The sequence below is a fragment of the Cydia fagiglandana genome, chromosome 8, assembly GCF_963556715.1.
Source record: "Cydia fagiglandana chromosome 8, ilCydFagi1.1, whole genome shotgun sequence".
NCBI lineage: Eukaryota > Metazoa > Arthropoda > Insecta > Lepidoptera > Tortricidae > Cydia > Cydia fagiglandana.
Window position 1 is genome coordinate 7,332,632 of NC_085939.1, and position 27,215 is coordinate 7,359,846.

General features: G+C 37.5%; 1 protein-coding gene across 2 annotated transcripts in view; it reads left to right on the plus strand.

The window, feature by feature from the left end:
* Positions 1-27,215, plus strand: part of LOC134666594 (proton channel OtopLc-like) — a 68,724-nt gene that overhangs the window by 8,180 nt on the left and 33,329 nt on the right. Inside the window, exon 1 of one of the 2 annotated variants that reach the window (XM_063523808.1) lies at positions 18,565-18,804. The exons of the other annotated variant lie outside the window; for it this stretch is intronic. Within the exon in view, the coding sequence (XP_063379878.1) occupies positions 18,752-18,804 (53 nt within the window). The 5' untranslated portion in view covers positions 18,565-18,751. Of the gene's footprint in view, positions 1-18,564; positions 18,805-27,215 lie in introns of those variants that run through there. 2 annotated transcript variants of the gene reach the window in all.

Sequence of the window (27,215 nt, forward strand, 5' to 3'; positions counted from 1 at the left end):
AATAAAAATTCATTATACGTCACAATTCGATACCTCAGTCTACGTGCCATCCAATCGTAATCGCTTGCTGTGACAATCGATTTGGGTTAGTTACATCTCTATATACGTCAGTCACAATGTGTCAAATAACGCAAATAATATTGCATACAGTATAGTTGTATTCTAATTTTAGGGTGACCATGCATGTCGTAAATAATTTATAAACTTTTTTTTTTCAACACGACTAGAAAATTAACGTTAACCTCACTAATACTCATACGAAGCAGTTGCTTATAATTTACGAAATGCGCAGTGTTAGTCCTGCTCACGTCTCCTGAATCACCCTGTATAACTCCGTATAAGATAAATAAAGTTTAAGAAAAAAACGTGCCTCGGAAATCAAGAAAAATCATTTTCGAATAGATGGCGCACACACCTTTGGCCTATTCTCGGCTAGATGGCGTTGACGACAGCGTTTGATATTTAACAATTTTAACACATACCAGTGAAAGAACATGGGTCAGTATCGAACAATAAAAATTAAAAAACAAAATTAAAATTTATCCGTAAACATATTTTGATTAATTTATACATTTTCAATTTTATTTTAAGTTTTAATCGTGTGTCGATAGATGGCAGTAAATGTACCGTGACTACAAAATTTACTTTTTCAATAGCCCTCTGTACTATCTATTCTCTTTGGTACACGCATTTTGAAATTTTGAAGTCAACATGCGACAATAATTTCACGCCCGTTTCTCGTCGTCGCAAATGCGTTTCCCAAATAACATAACTCTGTGATAGCCAGTCTGCCTACGGGGATTAATTAAACTGAACATGGCGCTGCAGCATTGGCTTAGGTGGTATTTACTGTAGGTTCCATACAACACGCGTAAAACATCCCTCCAATTATCCAAAATTATCTATGGTCGAAGCAAAATGTTATTTGGGTAGAGTAGGTGTGAGTGGGGTGAATGAAAGACCTTTAAGTGACTACGCAGAGAATGGCTGGTGGAATAAAATTTCACCCTTGTAGGTTTACTTAAAGAGAATTTAAAATTATAATTTTAGGGTTAAAATACAGTAGCATTTAACTAATTCCGTAGGAAGGGTCTAAATTAAGCGAAAAATTTCCCGCAGTTACCGCAGTTTTCATACCCCTTTTCTAACGTGAAGAAACTTGGCAAAAAATGGCATACGCAAGGTGTTTTATTACGGTTGAACATGTGGGAAGCCCCGCATATATAGGCTCCTTATTTCAGAGGGGGCTTATGGTTGGTTTCGATTTCAATATATTATACCACCAATGTTTTATGCTTTGCTACATCAGGACTTGTAAGCGACTTGATGCTTTTGCTTTCTCCGGGTGTGGAAAACTCAGTAAACCGATATTTCCCAAAAATTAAACTTCTCTCTCGACTCTCTCGGTATAAAGGGAAAACTAACATTTTCAAAACCTTGTGCACTGCTCCAATTCAAGGCATTCTAAATCCGTCGCTGTTCCACGGTGTTACGGTTTAAATTCTAACGTAGACTTGAGGTAAATACGAGTTTCTAAAAAATATGCATCGAAATACGTGCCGGCCTCACCTCGTGTTCAAAGTGTGGTGCGCAAATTGTGCACATAGTTTCAACCGCCATGCCGCAGATTAGCATACCTAAATGAGATACGCTGTACGCTGTTCCCGACATGCGATGCGTTTTCTGTTCAATATTCAACGTTTTTATTATATGTAAGAATCAAGCCACGTATTCACTATAATAAATGTTTGAGATACACTGTTTCTGAAACACTATGCAGATGTTTACAGAAAGGCCACATCACTCGCCCCTTAGTATTCTTTCAAGTGCTTGTGCTTAGGTAGGTACAGACATTCTCCGTAATTGTTGAGCCATTTAGGGATCTAGCTAAATTGGACATTCCATAGCGTAAGTATTGAAAAACCAATTTAGCTAGGACCGTATATGGCTCAATCACCGAGCGTGACTGTACATTGCATGACAGAAAATGCTAAATAAACTGCCGCCAATATGAAATTTATTTAACGAATTGATTAAATTTGCCGAGCCAGCCGCAACTGGGGATAAAATGGACGATAATAATTGACAATTATTATTATCCAAATCATCACTGTTGATTCACGGTTTAGTCAATGAAACGTTGATTGGCTGGAATCGCAAATTATGGATTATATCACGTTGATCACAATTCTATACATTTGTGTTAATAATCTCGTTAAAAGTGATCCATAACAAATCCTAAATAGGTAATAGGTACCTACTACAAAAGTAAGGGAAAATAAGTTGAGTCGTTCCAAGCGCGTATATTACCTATTTAACCCATGAGCACTATCTGTTTTTCTTTTCATTACTCGAAGGAGATTTTTTTTATATTATTAGAATAGATTTAGACTGTTTTACTTAGTGTATTATGAATGTGGAAAGTTACATCCTAAACCACGGAAAATAGATTTAAGTCCAAACTATTTGGCTGAAACTCGCGGACATGCAAAGGTAACTCCAAGTTATTGCCAAAAATAAAATGTTTCCTTGATGTTTAACGTCCTCAACCGCTGGCTCTAAGTGCTCTAACTTTCAACCTTAAAATTCACTTTACGTAAAATGAGTCGCAATGAGTCCGAATTTTAAGCAGGTCCATTAAATTCTCCTAATTGCGATGGTTAAGCTTTAAATAATTGCTCTGACTAGATTTCTCGGTATAAAATTAAATCCACGCTACATCCATACATATCAATCCCTTTACGTTAGTAAGAGCCAACAGGAGTGGTCATTTCTCCATACAAACGTACTCCTCGTTTTCCTCCGTGGTTTTTGAAGCTAGAGCAATTATTTTTTCAACACATTAATATTGTCAATATCTGTGTCGGACCGTTTTGCTTTTTTTTATATTTTTGTTTTTTAAGGCGCTAGAGCCCTTCAAAAATGGCCAAAATGGCCTAATTGACTATGCCGCAATGAGAGGCGTGGCATTCAAAACTGATATCAATTAGCCAAAAAAGCAAAACGGTTCGACACAGATAATTTCATAATCATTTAGATTTCCAAATTTGGTTACGATTGGTTCAGTTTTGGAGGAGGAAACAGGCCGCGTAGCCAAGATGCCAATCGCTAACGCTCCGTAGCGATCGAAACGCAACTGTCACTGTCACACTAATGTGGAAGAGTGATAGAGATACATAATGATTTTCGTTGTCGAAGCGATAGCGATTGTAACCTTGGCTAGGCGGCCTGAGGAGTACGAAACCTCGATTTTTGAGATTTTTACGCAGGATTTTTTGCCTTGTCCTTATCGCACTACTTTTACGTGCCGCTTCCGTTAGCGAGACGGGTATATTTACCTAAAATATTTAAAACTCAGCTCCTGTTTCGTCTTAAGCCTGCAGGCCCTGCAGCTGTTGCTGTCTGGACGTCGTGTTGATTCAACCGTTAAGTCCAGACATACCAATATCGACATATCTTCTTTAAGGTGACAGTCCATTTCCAACGACAACCCCTACGATTTGTTAAATTTAACAGACGTAATCTTATGGATGTTCCAGGCCGGAGGAACACAAATAACGTTGATAAGACATCGACTTTTCTTTTTTTATAGGTACTTATATCTATAAACGCCGAATTTCAAAGGCATTGGTTTTGGAACTTATTCGTATTCGTTTTGTCTAGACACTTCTGTGAGTGTGTTGTGTGTGTGTTGTGTTTGTGTGTGCCTCCTTGGAGGGCTGGAAATATCCAAGGAACGCGGTAATAGCTCGGGTATCTTGAAGTTACCTAGGATATTAGGATTTCACATCGGACGCTGAAGGTAGACAATTAATAGCTCCTTGTGGCTTTCGATAAGGGCTGGTAGTAGATTTTGGCACCTTTGAAACTTATAGATAATAAGCGGTGTAGGTAGAGTTAGACCAAGAAAAGTCTGCAACGATTCTGATAGCACAGAAATTATGACGTATAAATAATACTTGCACTGAGGGGGCTATCAAAATCGTTGCAGACTATTCTTGGTCTAACTCTATTATTTCTTCTATGTAAGAATGTAGTGTACTAAAATTACCTATTGTTTTTTAAAAGTCGGCAGCAGAAATGTATACATGGGTTGTACTCCTAATAAAAGGAGGAAATTACGCGAAAGATAATCGTGTCTTATTAATTTTTGAGACTTGTTTCTAATGGAGACTGTGTTTGCAGGATGGTATTTCCTTTTATAGTTGTTTTTAGATTTTGTTATTTCCCCTCGGAATCACGAGCTCTTTCGATCCAAATACGAGTGTCCCAAAATTTTAGAAGGTAAGCAAAGGAAAGTGTTGTGTAGCTTATTTATGTTGTTTATGCCCATAGTATCTTAAAGGGACTGAATAAACAGTGATTCCGAGGTTTTTAGGTCTCCGGTAATCCGAAGGCTCTCTGAGCTCTGGGAGTAATGCGCCCGCAACATCTGAGAGGCTTATTTAAAGATTACTGAGGCATTTATTTGCTAGGATTTGTTCTCTTTCATGCTATTTTTGTTATTAGTTACTCCAAGAGCTTTAATCAGAGTTCCTATACCTATATAGTATAAATACTTGTTTACCGTATAACAACAAGACAACCTCGTATGATAAAGTATAGGTATCATCATCATCATCTCAGCCTATATACGTCCCACTGCTGGGCACAGGCCTCCTCTCGAGCGCGAGAGGGCTTGGGCTATAGTCCCCACGCTAGCCCAATGCGGATTGGGGACTTCACATACACCTTTGAATTTCTTCGCAGATGTATGCAGGTTTCCTCACGATGTTTTCCTTCACCGAAAAGCGACTGGTAAATATCAAATGATATTTCGTACATACGTTCCGAAAAACACATTGGTACGAGCCGGGGTTTGAACCCGCGACCTCCGGATTGCAAGTCGCACGCTCTTACCGCAAGGCCACCAGCGCTAAGTATAGGTATGATGACATAGTACTTATATGTACGTTTAGATATTCCAATGTTACTTAAGTCGTTGCTGCCAAGTAGCCATAATCTGTATAGCCCGCAGACATTCTCACAACTTTTGCCGCGCACGAAATATGTCTCCTAATATTGCGGTATAAAATCGCAACAATGCTTAGGTTTAAATTGGTATACTAACAATTAAGTATAAATAATATCTATAGCTATGTTTGAAAAACAGAAATTGTCAACGATAAACAATTTCCGTTTTTGCAGTTTACATGGAAATGTAAACTGTAAACTGGGTGACTGTTTATCGTTGACAATTGGTAGGACCAACAGGGATATAGGTATAGTTATTATTTATTAACGACTCAACGTTGACTTATCTAATTAATGTCTGAGTGCCTGGAAGAATTTCGAGAGATTAAACTCTTTGTAGATTTAATTTAGCTCCGTGGAGGGGCTAATTCCTTGACTTTTCTTCTTAATTTCGCTTAAAACGCTTTAGCTCCGTACAATTTCATCACAACTCAACTTCTGAAGCTGCAAGTTGTAAAAGAAAGAAATGATTGGAAATCTTAGTTATATTATAATTATTAGGTACCTTGTAGCGCCATTTACGTACCTACCTAAATAGTTAGGTACCCACATTGTACTCTGAATAAATGCGAAAGATTGTCGCCGCAATCGTGGTTAGAGAAAAACAAAACGTGAAACAAAACTGTTTCCATTTATTTGTATATCCCCTTTTTATCACGGAATGGAGCAAATCTTCGCATTCCTAATACACGAGCATGCGTTGCGGATCGATACGACGCCCGCTTGCATTTTATTGTCCCGGAAACCGACCCGCCCGACATGTAGCTGTTGTTTTCAGACTAAACAACGGTTTACTTGCATTAGAATGCCCATGACTTTCCAATTTATCTGGTTGTTGGTATTTTATTTATATTTAGGAGGAGGAGAACCGACTTGCGATTAGAGGTAACTGTGTAGGTATTTTAATGTTTTTTTTTACAGAGATTTGCGATTTTAATATTGTTTTAAAATTTGCTAAAAATGGGTTAATTGTTCTATATTTAGTAATTCATTTTACCAATTGATTACCTCATCTCGATGTCTAAATACTATCATAACTAGAAGCCTTTGTTTAACGCAATGGTTGACTGGTAGAGGATGACTTAAAACATTAAGCATGCTTGAACTATTTTAAATTTAAATCATTTGGTTTGGTTTAAGTTTTATTTATGGTTACGAGTAACTGTTAGTAAGTTACTCACTAGTCACTAGAAAAAATAAAACAAATGTTGCGTCCCAAAAACTTAGCCAATCTAATAAAGTAACGCCAATTAGTTTCACGCCTTAATTAAATCTCTCCGTTCGTCACAAAAGTTAAACAAAACTTTTCAGACACGCTGATTAATGGGGAGCAGATGTGCCATCCTGTCACGTGAGGAAATAGGGAATTCTACTCGAGAATGGTGGTAAAAGAACTAGAGATGTAAAAAGAACACTACCGACTATGCTGGTTGACACTTATGGAAAAACAATCGTGGTGACTGCAGGTTTCTACCAGTATAGACAGTTTTGTCGATCTGTGTGTTTTCATTGGTAAACGAACTATTTAATATAAAGGATCTCAAGCTCCTTGTCGTACGTAACGTATCTTGTATACGTAAGCGCCTTTCAATATATACACGTTGGCTAAAACATCACTGCATTCCCGTTGCCAGGGAGGTTTTGATATTATACTGAGTAACTTTTACTATGGGTCCCTAAAAGTTGCTCAGTATAATTCCAAAACCTCCCTGGCAACGGGAATGCAGCAATTTTTTTGCCACCCTGTATACTAAGAGTCAACTTCCACTCCTACATTTTTATATTTTGTTCCATTTTGGTGACGTACAGTCACCTGCAATATGTTACACAACGAAGGCCGCAAAAATATCTGACACAATCTTATTTGTAGAACCATAATAGCGTGTCACATATTTTCGCGGCCTTCGAAGAGTAATATGTATATTATTGAAGGTGACTGTACATTGTAGACTACACTCCAGTTACTGATACTTACCCGCCCTGTCGAAAAATATTGACGATGCATTTCCATGCTTCCATACTCCATAGTCTCCATACCTTCCATACCAACACTTGTGCGTCCTGAAATCATGCATGGAAACGCGCCATGACTTAACGCCCCGGAATAGGGCACGAAGATAACGTTAATGGAGTGTAAGGCACAAAGATACGGCTATTTTGGGAGCTGGATCAACAAATATTTGTGTGTCCGCTGAGTGCTATTGTAACGGAAGTGGCAGAAAGGGCTGATATATGTGCGAGGACTTGTGAGCTGTGAGGATTACTAGGACAAAGTTACATATTTTTATTTATTAGTATGGCTATGTGGAGTCATATACAGCAGAACTTCTCAACTCCAGAGTAATTTGCGACTAATGAGCTGCTTATTGTATCCTGTGAAAGGCAACGTCTCGCTACAGGGGATAACGAGGTGAGAATACCTCCCATATAGTTAAAATAATTTCGTTGAGAACATATCCAATTCTTGTGTAGGTACCTATAATAAACTAGGGCTGGTTGTATCTGTAAAAAATCGTAATTCTGCTCTCAGTGCCAATTTGATTGCCTTGTGGAGTTTGTGGTAATTGTGATGATGATGATATCCTGTTATCCCTCATCAGGGACATAGGGCTCTCAGAAGGGATTTCCATTCTTCGCGGTCCAGCGCGGCCTCTTCCAGCTCCGCCCAGCCGAGGCCAACTGATGCCGCCTCTTTTTCCACTGTGCGCCTCCAGGTGGTACGTGGGCGACCTTGTCCTCTTTTTCCGGGAATTTTCCAGGTCAGCCCTTGCTTGGATAGGTGATTGTTTGGCCTTCGTAAAACATGTCCTATCCAGCGCCATTTCCGCAGAAGTATCTCCTTAGCTAAAGGGTTTTGGCCAGTCAGTTCCCATAGTTTAACATTGGAGATGGTCCGTGGCCAGTAGACTCCTACGATTCGCCGCAAACATTTGTTTACAAACACCTGGAGTCTACTGGTTATGTCTTGCTTGACGGGCCATGTCTCGCATCCATATAGGAGGACCGACTTTACGTTCGAGTTGAAAACCCTTAGCTTGGTGCGGCGAGTGATGACTGTGGAAGTCCATACGGGTTTCAACTGCGCTGTGGTAATTGTAGTAAATAATAAATTATATTAATAGATAGATCATTTAATTGTTAATAAAAGATAGGTACTTAATATTATAAATTTTACAAGAATATCTGTTATGAATTATGTGATGATCATAAATAAAATGCACTAAACGTCAGTTACATGTTATGTTTTAGTTGAATCAATGGCTAATATTGTATTAGGAGCCAAAACTAAATGTCACAATAAGTTATTGTTAATGTCAATAGACGTAAGTAATAAAAAGCTATCTCTTAGAAATAAATCCGGCAAGATAATAAAGTCGGCAGCTCATAAAGCTGCTATTAATACCCTAATGCTATTCCTCTGTTATCGATGACAGCTGTCGGGAAACATTAGGAGGGTTGGTTTTGCGTCTAAGAGTATTTCAAACCAACTTCTTTCTCAGGACTCAGGACTGAAGTTTAAGGGAATCAGATGTAGGTAATGTTACCTATATTTAGAGCAAGTTGGCAACGATTTTTATGAAAAACTTCTATGAAATGACGACTTTTATATGTAAAAGCTTTATATTTAACACTTGCACCGTCTGGTCTAGGCTATAAAAACTACTGCCAACTTAACTCGGTGTAATCTAACGAGAATCTTGATACAGCTATGCGATTTAATCGCATCTTTTGCCGACAAACCCTAAATTGTATGGGGTGAAAATACTTAACTTGTAAGTACCACTTCTAATTAGCCTATCTAGACGGCTAAACAGCATATCCTCAATGTAGCAGGCAGTCTAGCACAGCCTCATTGTGTTCCGAGGGCTCTACAGATGTCTCCGGGCCCACTTCACCCGTGCGCTACGCAGCTTATTGCTTGGCTTTACACTAGTTGGCGGGTGTGTGACTTACCAACCCTTGCTATAATTGCAATTGAAGGGATGATTTCAGCCAGGGCAAATACATATGAGATGCAGCCAAAAAGTCCTAAATAAATTCAAATGCATTACGTTCTTAGATAAAGTCCCAAAGGTACGCCCATATCTACATACCTACACCCAGTCGCAAAATTGCATGGCCACATAAATATATAATATAAGTTGATTCATAATGTGTCCATTCAATTTTGCAGTTCGCCATACAACCGAAGGATGTTTCAGATGGTCCGTTTGATACAATAACTTGATCTCATCTCATAACAAAGGGCGGTTCAAAATCAAATATGTCGCTTCAACGAATTTTTGACGAGGGCTGATAGCGAACTTATTATTTACCCCCTTATTCATAAACGCAAGAAAGCAAAGGACAGGAAAAACTGGCTGAATCTGGAGGAGGCCTTCACCCGAAGAGGGGTCTCTACTAAATAATAATATATATATTTTTTTTTAACTTATTAAAACATTTCTTAAACTTTTTATGTAACATGTAGAGAATTAATAAAGGCTTTTTATTTTTATTTTATTTTATTTTATTTTATTCATAAACGCGCTACAAACCCCAATTAGGTAATAATCGTTTGTCTTTATGTCTCATTTTGACTTATGTATTTGTAAGAAAGGGATACAACATAACTAAACCAGGGGCCAAATTCGACACATACAACTGTCAGATTTCCCATCCATGTCAAATCAACAGTTGATTTTATTGCATACTGAGTGTTGATTCCATCAACGGTGGATAATATAATTTGGTACAACCAAAACCGTCCAAAACTCAACTCTAAACTAAGGGTGGTTCGGTTTGGTTTGCTTGTCATCCTAACTGTGGATTGTTAATGTCAAATTTTGACATTGTACGTATTCGAGAACTTATGATTTTTCCCACATCAACGGGAGATCAACACGATACGTCAAACGTCGCTTGTCGAATACCACCCCAGGCCCGCGTAAAGTTATACGAATAAGGCCGTTTGACGTATCGTGTTGATCTCCCGTTGATGTGGGAAAAATCATAAGTTCTCGAATACGTACAATGTCAAAATTTGACATTAACAATCCACAGTTAGGGTGACAAGCAAACCAAACCGAACCACCCTTAGTTTAGAGTTGAGTTTTGGTTGTAGCAAATGATATTATCCACCGTTGATGGAATCAACATTCAGTATGCAATAAAATCAATTGTTGATTTGACGTGGATGCGAAATCTGACAGTTGTACATGTCGAATTTGGCCCCAGGTGTCAGTTCATTTGCGATGTATATGGAGATGACATCTGTTACCTACCCCTCGAGTTTGAAAAATACTATAGGAAATGACTACTATATAAGAAAAGGACGCCTATACTTCTAATAGGATGTAGCCAAAAAGGACATTGTGTAAAAGATCGTATCCGGAGCCGTATTTCCGTTTGTTTCAAGATCTACTAAATTGTGCGATTTATGTAGATCTTCGCAAACTTATGGTTCTATAAAACTCAAACTAAAACGTGCCTTATTCTGAAAGGAATACGTGTTGCATTCTCGGTAAGCAAAAATGTGTGGTTCAGTAGCGTAGGCGGACTTGGCACGAGACTGCGTGTCGCCTGTTGGCCACCGACCTAAACGATAAATGATTTGAAACGTACTAACAGAACCAACCCATAACAGTAAAGTTTCCATCCAAACCCTCGCGTTTAAATATAAGGTTCTAAGATGATCATTAAAATATTTAACACAACTTTCTTTTACTTTAAAAATTTCTAGTTACGGAATCAACATACATTTTGTTTGACATTGGTCCAAACTAAAAACGCGATTACTCAAAATGTTACTAATAATCCAGTAACTTTGTCGAATTTTGTAACCTGGCTCTTTTGCGTCAAATCCGGTAGTTCTGATTTTTTGCAGACTTGTTTATGATATTGGCCCAGTGAACGCATATATTTAGTATGGAAACCGCCTTTAGGAACATTACCGTTCAAATTCTCGGGCCAAATTAGCACACACACACAATTACGCCTACATTCAAATAGGACGACGCGTTTACAGAGCCTGTAATCAAAGCTGGTAAACAAAATAAGAGTCATCTTTATTACTCTAATGGTACATAGCTAAGTGCAGATGAAATGCATATAATGTCAATAACTACCAATCAGCGACATTAATCCGCTAATAACCTTCTTGCTGTACGTACTGGCCGCTTAGAGTTCGCGGTTCATATTTGATTAGAATATGACTTGGACAGGGATAGGTTTATGCCATACAGTGAAGAACCAGTCAAATAATTCACGTATAATAATTTAATGCAGATTAAAAGATAACTAGTTAAAATGTTGTTATGACATGACAGACTAACTCAACATAAGTAAATATATATCATTGTTGTATAAATGTATTCCACTATAATAAGTATTTTGTATATTTTATTATCTATCTGTATGGCAGTGCGAAGTCACGTTCAGGTATAGTCTGTCCGTTTTTCTAAGATCAAGTACGCCACAGTAAATGTATGGCGAACTTGATCTTAGAAATCGGACTGGCTATACAGTCTGCAAAATTTACATGGGTACAAGAATCGGGTCAAAAATATTTGAACAGGCGGAGTCACAATAAATCCCCACTTTCAGTTCAGAATATTTTATATGTATATAGCCGGTCAAGCAAGTTTGTCAGTAGAAAAAGGTGCAAAATGAAAATTTTGTATGGGACCACAGCCGTTCGCGCGCTTACATTTTCTAAATTTGCCGCTCTTTTCTGTGTGCATTTGTTAAATTAATTCAGTGAAAGCATGATAGGAAAAATGTATCTACATATAGGAGACCGGGTATGATTATCTCACGGGTTATATCTCATGAATAGAACATATTCTAGATGGTTTACTAACGAATGGCCCAAAAACGTTTCCCAAAGTATCACATCCCAAACTATGTTTCCCAAAAAAATGTTCGGCAAAACAACTTATCGCATATTTTCAGTTAGCAATAGTTTTTTTTGGCAAGTTATTGTTTAGCAAATAATTACTTGGACAAGTTTCATTTTACGAAATATTATTTAGTCAAATGTATCATTAAGCATAACTTACATGTCCCAAAATATTGCATGGCATACAATTTACATAGGTACCAATAGAGAGGAGGCTGCGGAATTTATTTGTCTGGTATTTAGCTGATCATTACATATATGTGCATAGTAAAATGTAACGTCAAAAAAAACATTCCTCAAAAATATGTAGTAAATGATCACTAAAATTAAAACTCCATTTTAATATAAAATGATAACCAAATTTGTTACATCTTGCTATTCTATTAAAGCAAATAACACCAAAGTAATAATTCATCATCATCATCATCTCAGCCATAAGACGTCCACTGCTGAACATAGGCCTCCCCCTTGGACCTCCATACGTGCCGGTTGGAAGCGACCCGCATCCAGCGTCTTCCGGCGACCTTAACAAGATCGTCTGTCCATCTTGTGGGTGGACGTCCTACGCTGCGCTTGCTAGTCCGTGGTCTCCACTCGAGCGAACTCAAGTAATAATTGTAACCCAAAAATTGTAAATAACTACCAATTTTTAAACCACATATTAGTCTAAACTAAAATGACATGCATTTTTTTTACATCTCGTTATTCTATTAAATTAATTAATCCACTTCGATGACCTTTTTCTAGTACACAGTATTTCGTTTCTGTATGGACGGCAGTTCTAACCTAACCCACTTTTCTAATAGCATTTCGATTCTGTGAGGGTCACAGTTCTAACCTAACCTAACCCACTTTTCTGATAGTAGTTCCGTTTTGTGAGGATCGCAGTTCAAACCTAACCCAACCCACCCAAATTACGTAGAATTTAACGTACCTATATTAACATAACAAAAATTACTTTAAATAGATATGCTTATTTGTCAAATTTGCGAAGTGACAATTTTGACCAAACATCTTTTTGGAATATAATCATCAACTGAAAAATAATAAATAATTATAATTTAATTTGTTCAAATACTTCATTGTAATATAATCATCATTCTCTTGCCCTTGTTCCATTCACTTGGGGTCGGCGCAGCATGTCTTTTTGGAATATAATATTAGACAATAAAAAACGTTTGCTAAATAAGTTTTTGTCCTAATAACATTTGACAAAGTAAAATCATGCCAAATGATAATTTGACCAAATAAATTATATGCGAAGTGTAACTTTGCTAAAGGTTTCTTTGGGAAATGAAACTATTGCGATAAGTTTATTGGGAAGTGAAATTTGGAGGACCCAAACGAAAGTACACCATTCTAGATATCTTGCCAGGCATCCACTCAATTTCATGTCTCTCTAATTGGACGCTTTTTTCCATAGTTCTCTGCGAATAGCATCTTGTGGGAATCTGAATGGAAAGTAATGTAAAATGGCAATACCAAATTTGATTATTAATTTGAAATAACTAGGTAGTTTTTTTACAGCTCCATCTCATGAAATAAAAAAGGAAAATACAAATCTGTAAGAAGGAATTTATTTATAATTATATAGAAAATACCTAAACCAAACACAAGTTAATAAAATAGTCTACTTCATTTGGCATAACACCATCCCTATTATCCTCGCAATTTAAAAAGTCGTATGTTGTCATGAAAGTCGTATGCAGTTGTTACGTTTTAGCTTAGCACGGTAGTATTGAAAACAAATCATGTTTTTTCCAAATTTTACTGAATTTATCTGTTTACTACAAGTGAAAAGTGATTCCATTGTCCTTGGTATGAACTAAAATAACTTCTGCACCACTTCACGACACATGAATATATTTTTATTACAAAAACGTTGTTTTTATAAATCAATTTAGCCATTTGTCACTGACTGTCATCTCGGTCGCGTACTGAGATTGCCAATCGAGCAGTTTGTAAGTACCGCCTATCGCGGGGTAGTTTGCGTTGGGTCATAATTGAGCGGACAGAATACTTCCATGTATATCATTTCGCTGTATTGGCCCAATTAATAATCCAAGTTTGTGACCTCGAGCGCCGAACGCAACTTTGTCAAAAATCTAATAAACCGCAATTTTTTTTAGATTTGGGCGATTATAACCCTAAAGTACTAGTTTTTGGTAGTAACTTCCTAGGGCGTTTTTAAAGTGGACTAAATTTCCTACAATAAGACACTAGAATTGTCTCTGTACAGAGTACAGATGTACAGAGACAATTCTAGTGTCTTATTGTAGCAAATTTAGTCTACTTTAAAAACGCCCTAGGAAGTTACTATCAAAAACTAGTACTTTAGGGTTATAATCGCCCAAATCTAAAAAAAATTACGGTTTATTCGATTTTTGACAAAGTTGCGTTCGGCGCTCGAGGTCACAAACTTGGATTATTAATTGGGCCAACATCATAAACAAGCCTGCAAAAAATCAGAACTACCGGATTTGACGCAAACGCAAAATGTATAATTTTACTGTATTATAAAGTGACTACTGACTAGACATGTTTTTTCCGTGTACCAACCCTTCATTTGATAAAGTCAGACCGGGAAAAGTCTGCAGCGATTTTGATAACCCACGCAGTGCAAGTGTCATTTTAAACGTCAAACTTCTATGACATTATGACACTTGCTCTGCGTGGGCTATCAAAATCGCTGCAGACTCTTCTTGGTCTAACTTTATACTGGCTGTAAAAGAAAAGAAAACCTTTGATCAAGTTTGCTCTTGACACTGCAATCTAATTCCGAGATATGACGACGTTAGGAATTTAATTTAAAATCGGAACTCGAGTTCTTGACTTGTTTATTGCTCTCGGTGTCGAGCTCTCGTTCGAATGCAATATTTTCATACCTTAAACGTTTATTCTTTCGAATTGGAATATAGTCTCTTGCCTACTTACACGCGTATTCGGGAAACGAGATAATGGAGCATTCCATGAAATCGTCTACCGTTTGTCCCGTACAAACGCGAATTTTCTGAAGATTTTCAGGTATAAGAGTTTCCTTTTCAATGACAAATGGTCAAAAATATGGGCAGAAAAATAATCACCTACTTTAAATGCCCAAAAAAAACTCGCAACACAGGAAATAGAATGCGTTTGTACGGGACAGTCCGTGGAATGCTCCTAATCACAAGATCTAGAAACGATATGGAGATCAACTAGATTTACATTAGATATCGACTAGATGTGACTTGGATATCTAAGTCATAACTTGTCGAAATCGTTCAAGAGGGCCTCCAGAATCGCGGAAACGTCAAATTTGACATATCTATCTTACAAATATCTATAAATTATCCATATCGTAACTTATTGAGGTCTATTAGAGATCTAATACATTTTCAGAATCGAGCCGTTAGGTATTACCGAATATTTATAGCAATTAACTTTAAGAAAATACATTTTAACGATTCCAGAAAAAATAATAAACGCATAATATTTAGGGATGACTCACGCTAAACCGGGCCGAGTCGTCCGACGTGTCATTTTCTATGACAACTGGCCCCTGTTTCACCAACGTGACAGGTGCGACGAATTGTAAAATCACTGTTGCTGACGTCACAGGCATCCATGGGCTACGGTTACCGCTTACCATCGGGCGGGCCGTATTCCTGTTTGCCACCATCATTGTATTATTAAAAAAAAACTTCATGATATCGGAAAAAAACAGATATTTCTCTTGCTAAGTTTATGACAATTGTCACAAGAAACACTACAATTGTCACGAAATTCCGACATATAACTCATTACCTGTCAAGAATTACCTACAATCCTTCTAAATCTTTGACAATTGTCAGAAACTTCGCAGGAGAAATATCTGTTTTTTTCCGATATAATAAAGTTTTTTAAATAATACAATGATGGTGGCAAACAGGAATACGGCCCGCCCGATGGTAAGTGGTAATCGTAGCCCATGGATGCCTGTGACGTCAGCAACAGTGATTTTACAATTCGCCGCACCTGTCACCGATGTGAAATTGGGGCCTGATCGGTGAACAGGTGGTGTTTTCCATAGAGAACGAAGTGCCGGAAGCTCCGGCTCGGGCCCGGCCCGGTCTAGCGTACTCACGCTAATTGCGCCCAATGATCAAGTTAAAGGCTGGAGTCATGATGTCATGTGTCATGTGATGGGTGTAGGATGGTTTTCAGTCTCCATCCAATATGCTCTACGATTGTATCTACCTACAAATAAAGCAAACTGGACAAATAGAGCAAGTGGACTTAAAGTTCAGACTGACTGACTGTTCATTTAACGTAAGCAACTAAGAAGTTAAAAATTCAAGCTCTAAGTGGGTTAAAAAGGAGATGAAAGTTTGTAGATATGTGGTTTTATGTAGTAATATGTTTTATACTAGGGGACTTTCAACTTTGACGTAAGTACTTTAAAAGGGTTTGAAGGAGGTGGCAAGGTTGTATCGACAATGAATGTTTTTTTTAGTGAGGGACTTGAAATTTCTTAATAGTTCTCATATATTATTCGCGCCAGTTTTCGTGAATCAACCTAGATATACGCATACACCTATATATACGGTCTAATTCGTTTACTCTCGATGATGTCGATCAACCACGAGTTATAGACAGAGAGCTTGCCACGAAAAAGTTACCTGGATTAGATTTTATGAGCAAAGAAACCCAACGAGTTAGTTACTTCTTTACCTTCATTACCTACTTCACTTGTTTGGGCAGCTGTTTACAGATCGTGCATGGCCAGCAAAGGTGTTTTAAAATCTAATGGAAAAATGATAACCATGGCAAAGAATTGATGGACCAAAAGCCGGCTGAGTAGTTTCGAAGCTGTGGTCGAACACGATACAAACTTAAACAACACACTACAATTAATTTTAAAACTTTTTACTGGCATGCCATAGTGTCTTCTGCCGACGAATAGTGGCTAGACAACAACACGTACGTACGTTAGTAAGCTTAAGCTAAGCTAGTATTAGGGATAATACTACATAGCCAAGTAATCAGAGGGGTTTTGTTGTTTTCATATGTAATTATACCTATACAATTTCCCGGGAGCTAGCTCTGTGCTATGACGGACGCACCTGACTGGCAGGACTGTGTCCATTTATGTTATACAAACATAAATGGACACTAATCGCACCCGCGTATTTACGGAGCGACTGCCATGCAGGTGACTCTTCCTGAAAGGACGTGATTTAACGCCAATCTAGCTCTTGCGATTAGAATAGTCTCGTACGCAATCTTAGAAAATTATATGTACCCATCTTGACGAGCAGCGCTTTGTTCGCAAAATTTGGTTTAGTTAGGCCCTGGGCGTTATACTTTTCAATTTGTTGGCAGCACAACGAGACAATGTTTACCTACTGGTGCCTTCCTATCATTTTCTAAAATGTTTATCCAGCTTAACATTAGACTAACATACCATAAGTTAACCCCGAAAAGTAGCAGGTAACTGATGTAAATTTACTTAGAAAGTGTACACTTTAAAAATAGTATATTATATATTATTTATTTGTAGTAATAAAAGTTATCTTTTTGTTTTTTCCGCAGTACACCATTTATTTCTGAACAATAAAAGGTGAACGTAGTGTAATCAAAAAGGTTTGCTGCAAAAAACTGCGCAGTGCCATGTTATCCGGGATATCGGTGACATCCTATCAACGTTCCCCTAACGCGTCTCGCAAGCCCATTAAAGTCCAATAAATCTATGCTATACATATGTATGTTTGTAGGTACAGATAGAGTAGTGGTACAGGAAATCTATAGATATAATAAATACATTAAGGGCCCGATTCGGATTTTGAAATAGACATCTATTGATATCTTTTAGACATCACCAAGATACGATAACGATATGTTTAAGATCTAACCTGTCAAATTTGACATTTGCGCGATTCTGGAGATACTCCTGAACGATTTCCACAGGATATGACTTAGAGATCCAATTCACATCTAATAGATATCTTACTCTATCTAACGTAAAAGTGACATTGGTTGCCCGAATTGCGCTGCAAAAGAGAACTAGTTGATATCTAAACTATAACGTATCCAGAATGGATCTAATACGTGTCGTCTCTTGTGAATATCTTTAAGTTCGAATACGGCAGTAGGTGTCCCTGCTTCCTCTTGAAATTTCTCGTCTGTGATATTTTAGCTAGGATTTTGCAGTTACAGTAACTAATATAAAAACCGGCCAAGTTCGAGTCCGACTCGCCCACTGAGGGTTCCGTACTTTTTAGTATTTATTGTTAAAGCGGCAACAGAAACACATCATCAGATCTGTGAAAATTTCAACTGTCTAGCTATCACGGTTCATGGGGTACAGCCTGGTTACAGACAGACGGACAGTGGAGTGTTAGTAATAGTGTCTCGTTTTTACCCTATGGGTACGGAAAAAAGATATAGCGATGTACCCACAAGGGAATCATCGTATGAGTTAGTTTTCATACAAATTATTTAAGTACACGGATTTGGCATTCCGTATACAATGTCATTGGTATTTTGATGATATTGCTAAGCTCGACTATGATTTGGGAGTCTCGTCAATGTGCTGTCATTAAGTGGTTATTTTCCAATTTCGCTTGAAAGCCAGTCTCCTCTTTAGCCCGCCCCCATGCCTACTATCACAGTATGAAATTGCAGCAATCCAGAGCCGTGGTATCATTGTATTAGATCAGTGCTTCCCCCCGGGTCGCGACGCGTGGTGCTTGCAGAAAACAATTCAAAGTAAACTATGAATTCACGGTCAGCCTGCGTTCTTCAGGCTTTTCTTTGACGCACACATAAAATATAGTTATAGTATTTAACTATGTGAGTGTTCTATTTAGTGCAAAAAAGTGCAAACTCAAGTGTTTCGCAATGAAGATCACCGAGTCCATAGCAATCGACAATGAAGTGCCACCCGACGAAAGGTTGAGTTTTTATTTTTATTCATAACTCCTCTTTATAAATTCGTAGTATGAAACTCCACAATACCGGGCGAGTATGATAAATTACTAACGTTTGACATTTCAGCTATGGATAGGTACAAAGCAACACAATGCGTATTTACATAAACTTGTTGCTTTTTCCGCCCTCCGTAAATGAAAATGACATTAACAGGGGAATGACAAGGTGTAATCATTCAGGAAACTGTCAGATCGGTGCGAAATGATTCGCTAGTGAGGTGAGGGCGTCCCTCGCCCTAATTCCTGTATTTTGTACACTTGTAAACACTGGATCGTCCTAAATCCGGGGCTCCGGGGTCGTCGACCGCTACCTTACAACGCGCTGACAGGGGTGGCCGCGATTAATTATTATAAAATTCAACAAAATGTGACTTGTTCACGCGACGGGTCATTCCTATGGTAATGAAATAAATGGCATCTCGCCCGGCTCGTAGGCGGTAATTTTTCGTGTTACACGGCCCATAGCTACCTGACATAACCAATTGAATCCCTTCCTGCATTTCGCAATGATAGGACGTACATACTTAATATACTATAAGTACCTACGTAATGAATTTATAGACATAAACACGGTGGAAAACTTAGTGGAAAATATATTTAATATTTTTAGAGTCAGGAGTGAGACACACATGTAGGCTAATAAAAAAATAATTTTAGAGTCTGACCAAGGCAACTCCGCAAAGAATCTGCAGTAAAAAATGGTGGAGCTATTAATTAACGATATACGGTCAATTTCTATGAAAAAAAACTCACCTTCCACTCTTTGTTTTATCAAAGTCGGTTCAGAGTTAACTAAGCCTTGACTCCTACATACTGCTCTTATTGGTGCTTAGCTCATAATGTGCAAATTAATTTCAAGAAGAAAACAATGGTATGCTTCCATTAACATAAGCTGTGCTCAGTCTCATAACGCTCACAAACTTCAGAGACAAAGGAGGGCTAAAAATGCGCATTATTTTGTAGGCAAATTGCAGCGACACTAACGTGTATAAAGCGACGCAAACGTGCCTAATGGAGACATAATTACGTTTTTACAAAAGGTGTTGTTCAGCGACAGGTGATTGTGTAGTTAGTAACGGAAATTGTTTATGACCACACCAGCTCGTAAAAGCTCTCTTTATTCTTCAAAAACTGAAGTGAAATGCATTTCATCCGCAACACACGTAATTTGTGCAAATTTTGCGTTGTTTCCTCATGTTGGCTAATATAATTGACTTTTAAGTGACGACTTTGAATGCTGAAAATTAAGTACCGTTTGGATTTGATTTGTCTTGTTTTACGGTTAATATTTTCCTCGCATTTGTGTGGTGAAAATTTTTGTGATTTCCTCGGCAGTAAAATTTGTTACTCTCGTGCCTTGAAACTCTGGCAACGCTCAAGATTACACATTTGCTACGCTTGGGGTTCAATTATGGAATTTTTCCTTTGTTCGGGTACAGTCAGTATGAATAGCGTATGTAACAACGCGCCAAAAGTATCTGCCACCCCGGATTACTTTTCTCGTTCTAAAATATCTGCAACAGTTTAATTGTTCTATATACAGAGACTTCTCTCTTTTTGTTAAGCTATCAGAGAATTGTAGATATTTTTGACGCATATTCTGATACGCTACTTTTGACGCTGACTGTATCTATTAATATTAGCACGAGAGGTTAAACAAGAATTTCGCCTCCTTGTAAAATAAATAAATATTTACTAACTATGTAAATTAAATACAGGTTTCGCGCTTTACATTGAGCCATAGTTGTTCAAATTAGTCCATGTATACAAAAGATCAAATATTTAAAGTTAATTTTTTTTACCATTTTTTCATTTCCTTGGATAGAGACAATGGTTTAACATGTTTCGTCTCCCAAATACCTATTCTTTGTCTTCTCGTCGCCAACTAACAGGCAAATGAAAACAAATGACTTTGTTGTTTCTAGTTTCTTGTGTAGACTTTTTATTAGAAATTCTCGGAAGAAATGGAGAATGTTCATTCGGACTGTTTTGTTTCAAGCAAAGCCTTTGTAAGTACGCCTCCGAGACAAACAAGGCGTCGGTATCTCGCCGGAATGCTGAAGTAAAAGTGAGAATATGTGGATATTCACGTGGTAAAAGCAACACTTTTGTTGAGGCTTTTGTTGAAAATCCTAAGACTACGAAAGTTACGGCTAGGTAGGTATATATAGCAATGTACAAATTGCAGAATATTCCCAAAAAGCGGAAACGTTCTCGAGAATATTCTCAGAACATTCCTGCAACATGGAAATTATTCTTTAAACAAGAGAATATACTTGAAATAAAGTTTAAATAGGCATAACTTAAAACTAAATGTTATTATGGATATATTATTGTCTATTACAGTTAGCTATTTTGTTGATGTGATAAATTTACCAATAAGTTGCTTAAATTCTCACTTTTATATCAGAGAACATTTCGATTTTCGACAAATTTTTCCAAAATTTTTTTTTAGTTTCATTAGAATCTAGAGGCCTCTATCTCCCGCCATGCCAAATCTCAGCGCGCTCGGACCAACTTGAAAAAATTAAAAAAAAAGTCGGCCATTTTGATTTTTTTTAATGCAGTTTGTTTTGTCTCGGGGCCCTCTATGATATTTGGTCGAGCACCTTCCACCTATCACGCACCGTTTAAAAGTTGCCATACAAAATAAAAGTGGCCAGTTTTCCAGCAATTGTCTAATTTTTCCAAAAAAAAATTTTTCGTAGGTATCTAGGGGACCCCGAGATTCCGTCACCAAAATTTCAGGGCGCTAGGACAAAATTCAAACGGTTTAAAAAAAAAGTCGGCCATATTGAAAAAAAATGGCGGCGTCAAAAACTACCATGATCCCTCTATGACATTTGGTCAAGCACCCCCCACCTAAGTCTGACCGTTTGGCCGGGCCGTCATACATTTTTCTGCCCGGAAGCGGACGACCAAAAGTCGGAATTTTCTGGGGGTAAGGACTACACCTAAACTATCGTGAATATTCATGGTATAAACTACGATAAATAAATAAATTCTCGTTCTCGAGAACATTCTCAGAAGTTACCGAGAATTTCTCATGTGGAAAGTTTCGCAACTTTGGAAAGTTCTCGTGCGTGCATTGCTAGGTATATATAAGCCAGAGTTGATGATCATCACAACTATAATGTAGTATGCTCTATCATTGCCTTAATGTTGAATGCAGATGGGAATCTAGTTCTGCGGAAGGATGGAAGGCACGTTACGGTGACACTTACACTCTGGTACTGCAAAGTCTATGGAAAATTAGCTTGGTCCCAACCTATCTAGGTTCCTATTTACTTATAAAATGAAGGTTGTTATTATTATTATTATAGCCTTTATTATTCCTTAAAAAAGATTCACATTTAGTTACACGTATATACATTTTTTTTCTTTTTTTACTCGAGAAGAGGTCCTTAGAAAGTCAAGGTTGTACCTACTACTTATTTATGTAGGAATGTTAATAAATGCATACATTTTGTATTTTTTTTATTTATTATAATTACTGTCTAAAAATAAGGCGATCTAAGTTTTATCGATAATTTTGTGCTTTAGTTCGTGCATAAAGTATCTCGACATTTTATTGGTTAAATAAAACAAACGAATGAGGAACAAAAGGCAGTTGCCAGCTGCCGTTCGTAAAACAAAATCAAAGCGACATAAGAAAAAAAATCAACGAAGGACGTTTCAAAACAAGATTCCTAACCAGCCAGCAGTGAATCAAAAGAGAAAACAAAGAATTCTGCTACTACGTTGAACGTAGACGTAGACCGTAATTGTGTATTCTCAATACTTACCGACTAAATAGTCCCAGCTGAACAACATTTAAAAATTTTAAGTGTTTAGATTTTTTCATTTTCATATTAATGAAATATTATTTTCAATGTACGGTCACATCAGTTATAATGACGTCGCTTATTTGTTACGCTATAAACATTACACTTCGCCATAGGGTACAGTGGCTTTTAAGTATTAGTGTAAACTTTAAAGTGCATTGCTTGGGTTTAATTTGACAACATTCGCCATGAATATCTCTTTTTAATACTAGTGTAGGCGAGATGCAAATCTATCGGATCAAGTTGGATTTTTGAATTTGGAAAGTCGCTCCTCGACTTCCAAGTCAAAAGTCCTGTAAGTGGTGGCAACAAGAGCCCTGCAGACGTAGCCGTCCATTGATCACGGCGGCGGCGGCGTGCCAACGAAAGCGAGCGCTACGACACCAGACACTACGGGCCGGCCCAGTGCCAGAGACAGCGGGATTGACGCTTGTGGTATACTCTTATTTATTAACTTAGATAGCTAAGTAAATAAATAAGGGTGATTAACAGTTTTCTACGGCGAAGTAAGGAGAGGTTGTTTGTTTGATCGCTATGAATAGTGTAGTACTGGAATCAGTTATGTAACGCTCCCATACATGACCCAAAATTTTTTTATTAAGCTATGAGCTTCATCACATCTGATATTTGAGTAATTCTAAGCATTTCTAGCCTGAAGTGGGGGGGAGGGTGGGGTACAAAGACGGCCTCCACCCGTCATCTTTAAAAAAAATCTATTCTGATCCTGGTGGGTACTAGGGCAAGTTTGGTATCATTTTCGTATAAACCAAAGACGTAGAATTCATTGCTGATATTTGTTATTTTCAGTTTCATAGTAATTTTACAAGAAAAACGTAAAAAGGTGAAAAATTTGGTTGGAGATTTTTGCTACGCGGAGCCGAAACTACAAAAGGTAGAAAGTTGAAATTTGCACACTAGATTACATTTATAAAGTGTACAAGAGATAAGAAGCGATTTTGAGAAATTCAACCCCTAAGGGGGTTAAAAAGGGGATGAAAGTTTGTATGGGGTTCAAGTTTTATTTTAAGCTAGGAATTTGAAACTTCGTAAAACGATATATTATTAAAATACAAGAAAACTAATTTCAGCGTTTTTGAAAATTCATCCCCTAAGGTGGTGAAAAAGGGGTTGAAAGTTTGTATGGATATCAAAAAAATTTTCGAACGCGGGACTTGAATCTTTGTATTTGGGGATATTATTAAAAGACAGGAAAAGTAATTTCAGCGTTTTGTAAAATTCATCCCCTAACAGGGTTAAAAAGGGGTTGAAAGTTTGAATCCATTACAAATCCGAGTAGACACACATTTCTTATTGCCTCCCAGGCTTGAAATGCTTAGAATTACTCAAGGAACATATGTGATGAAGCTCATAGCTTAATAAAAAATTTTTGGGTCAACTTTATAACTGCTTCCGCTATAGGTAACTTACATCTTACTGAATTCCAATATCGGGAACCTTCGGCGCCTTTATACCAGCGGCCACTATGGCCGGGTGCCATCAGAGCCCTCTCCCTAAAAAAAGTCGGGGGTACGTACGGGGTGCGCTGCTGGGCCCATTCCTGTGGAATAGAAACAAGTGGAGAATGGTCGTGGATATAAAGGAACCAAACCATTTTATGACTCTTTCCGCATAGACTCTAGTCGGGTCATCATCTCAGCCATAAGACGTCCACTGCTGAACATAGGCCTCCCCCTTTTATGGGGGGTGAATGCCATAATCGCCACGCTTGGCAGGCGGGTTGGCGATCGCAGTCGAGTACCTACACTGAATTTGAGGGACGCTGCTGCCCATCCACCGGTGGTCTTGGGCGTAGTTTAAGGACATACCCAGGTCCAGTCGGGTATTAGTTGTAGATTTTTTAAGTTTAAACAAAAAGCAATTTTGTTGTCTTGTTACATACTTAAATAGGTATGAATTCTGCCTCTTTAAAAGGTAAAACTGTTGAATGTGTCTTCTAGTTAATCAAAATACACATTTTAATTCCAGTCTGCCTCATTAATATCGTGATTTCCTCCTAGTTTCTCTTTCACTGCTAAGACAAAATTATCTATTAGGTACATAGCAGGAGCATTCCATGAAATTGTCTACCGTTGTCCCGTACAAACGCGAAGTTTCTGAAGATTTAAAGGTATAAGAGTTTCCTTTTCTATGACAAATGGTCAAAAATATGCACAGAAAAATAATCGCCTGCCGAATAAATGCCGAGCAAAAAGACGCAACACAGCAAATAAAATGCGTTTGTACGGGACACCCCGTGGAATGCTCCAGCATCAATATGACACGTAGGTACGTAGGTTTGGGCTTCGGGTAATTTAATTAATATTGAATTTACCTTGTTGTCCTTTTTCATCTTTAGAAATGTTAGGTAATTAATAACTATCCGCTGTATGTGGGTATACACCTTCTGGTTTCAAGGTAGGTACATAATATAGCCACGCTAGTATAGTTGATAACGAGCGGATTAGGGGGTATTCCACCTGTCCAATTTCTTGGTCCAATGTGCATTGCGTCTCACTCTATCATTAAGCAAAATGTGAGACTAAAATACACATTGGACCAAGAAATTGGACAGGTGGAATACCATCCTAAGCCAGTTTGTACGAGACTATTGTTTTTTTTTGTCAAAACACGCGTTTACATAGATATCGAAACAAATACTGTAAAGTTCCCATGAAATATTCTCGGTATTTTTTCTGCGCGAGTACTGCCAAACCTTCTTACAGTTAGTTTAGATTTCTATGCCACATGAAATATCCTTTATCCGAATGGGAATTTTCTAAGTGGAAACTTGCATGTGAACTCTACCTATATGATTCCATGTACAAGAATGAAATGACAGCAACAAATTTAAATTTTAAAATAGCTTGCAGCCTTAATTACACTGGTCACAATCCCTCACGGCACCTGAAGCGTAATTTCGTTTGTTGTTCGCATCACAAAGCGATCACGGCTTGATCCCATGAGCTCTGTCCAAAGAGCGATTCAGCATTGGCTGATTAAAATAAACGTTGCCTGTAATCCGACATAAACCGTTTACTCGTCGCGCCCGGAAATCGAACGCCATATTGAACTGCTGCTTTTCACAAACTCGTATTTCACTGAATTCTCATCCCCTAAAAGCAACCTTAATCTGAATAAAATAAGGCCCATATTTCGCAATCGAGTGCCGTAAATACAGGGTTGAGAAAGTTACCAGACGATATTGGACGAGGAAATGGCGTTCGGCGGCGTCTGCGATTCGATTTGTGGATCTTCGTTGCGTGAGAAATTCGTTTTTCAATTCGCGTAACATTAATTTGATTTTAATTTAATGATTAGAAGTTTACAGGAATATGTATTAGATTGCGTGTTGGTTTTGATTGTGGTTTTAATGTTTGTCACTAGATATTTACTCTCAAAAAATATTGCATTGCACGAGTAAAATGAGAAATAAAAAAATAAAATAAAAAATTACAAAATTAAAATAATTATAAATTAAATATATTTATTATTTATATATTTATTATTTATTTATATATTTATTTTCTATATTTATTATTTATTATTATTAAACTAATAATTTTTCTTTAATTAAATTAAAGAAAGAAAGAAAGAGACTATCAATCTTTAAATTCCGCTTCGAGTACAAAGCCACAAAGTCGTTACGCTGCCCGTTCCTAACTACTTACTCACGAGAATTTATCTTTAGGATCTATATGGATCTATTAGACAAAAGTAAACCCTTAAAATACAGTGTCCAGCAGTGGACGTCCTCTGGCTCATATGATGATGATGAAACCCTTAAAAGACAACTGGCTGTCTGCAGCCTTAAGACTGACAGGCCAATTCGCAAGTATACTGACATCAGCATGATATCAAAATTATGTCATTTAGCTATCGGCCTTACGTATTGGCGCGAGCGAGGCGCACGATTACCTACTAAATGACATCACTGACATAAGGGCTATAACGGCGAAAATTGAAGTTCGCAAATTGTGAGCATCTTTCTATGCCACTCTAATTACGCCTTCACTGGAATAAAAGAGAATGGTCCCCGCAATTTGCGAATTTCGGTTTTCGTGATAACCCCCCAGCGTGATATTTGTTATCGTCATTATTTAGCTATCGTGCGTTTGGCCCTCGCCAATACATGTACGGACGAGTACGAGCGAAATACACGGTAACTTTCTAAATAACATGATTCAAATATAATTATTATGTCAGTGTTAGTTCGAATTGGCCTGTGGTCGTTCAATCTTGCTTGCTGGCTTTCATGAAGACAATTTCCTATTATGAATTTTTCACAGATTCTTGGGTCAGCATCTTGGGTCAGCATGGCTCGGATAAGGGTTTTCGTTATAAAATCTTTAAAGAGAATCTGTTCTATAAGGGTTCTTCATAAAAAGAATTTACGAAATATACAATTATACAATTTAATACGGACTACTTATTCTCGATTTAATTTAAGAGGTCAATTTTATAATAGGTATAATTTAGTCTTTCGGCTCGATTCGGGAAATGAATTAGAGACTCACTAGATATGAAATAGTAAAGATATGTGACGTTCCACTG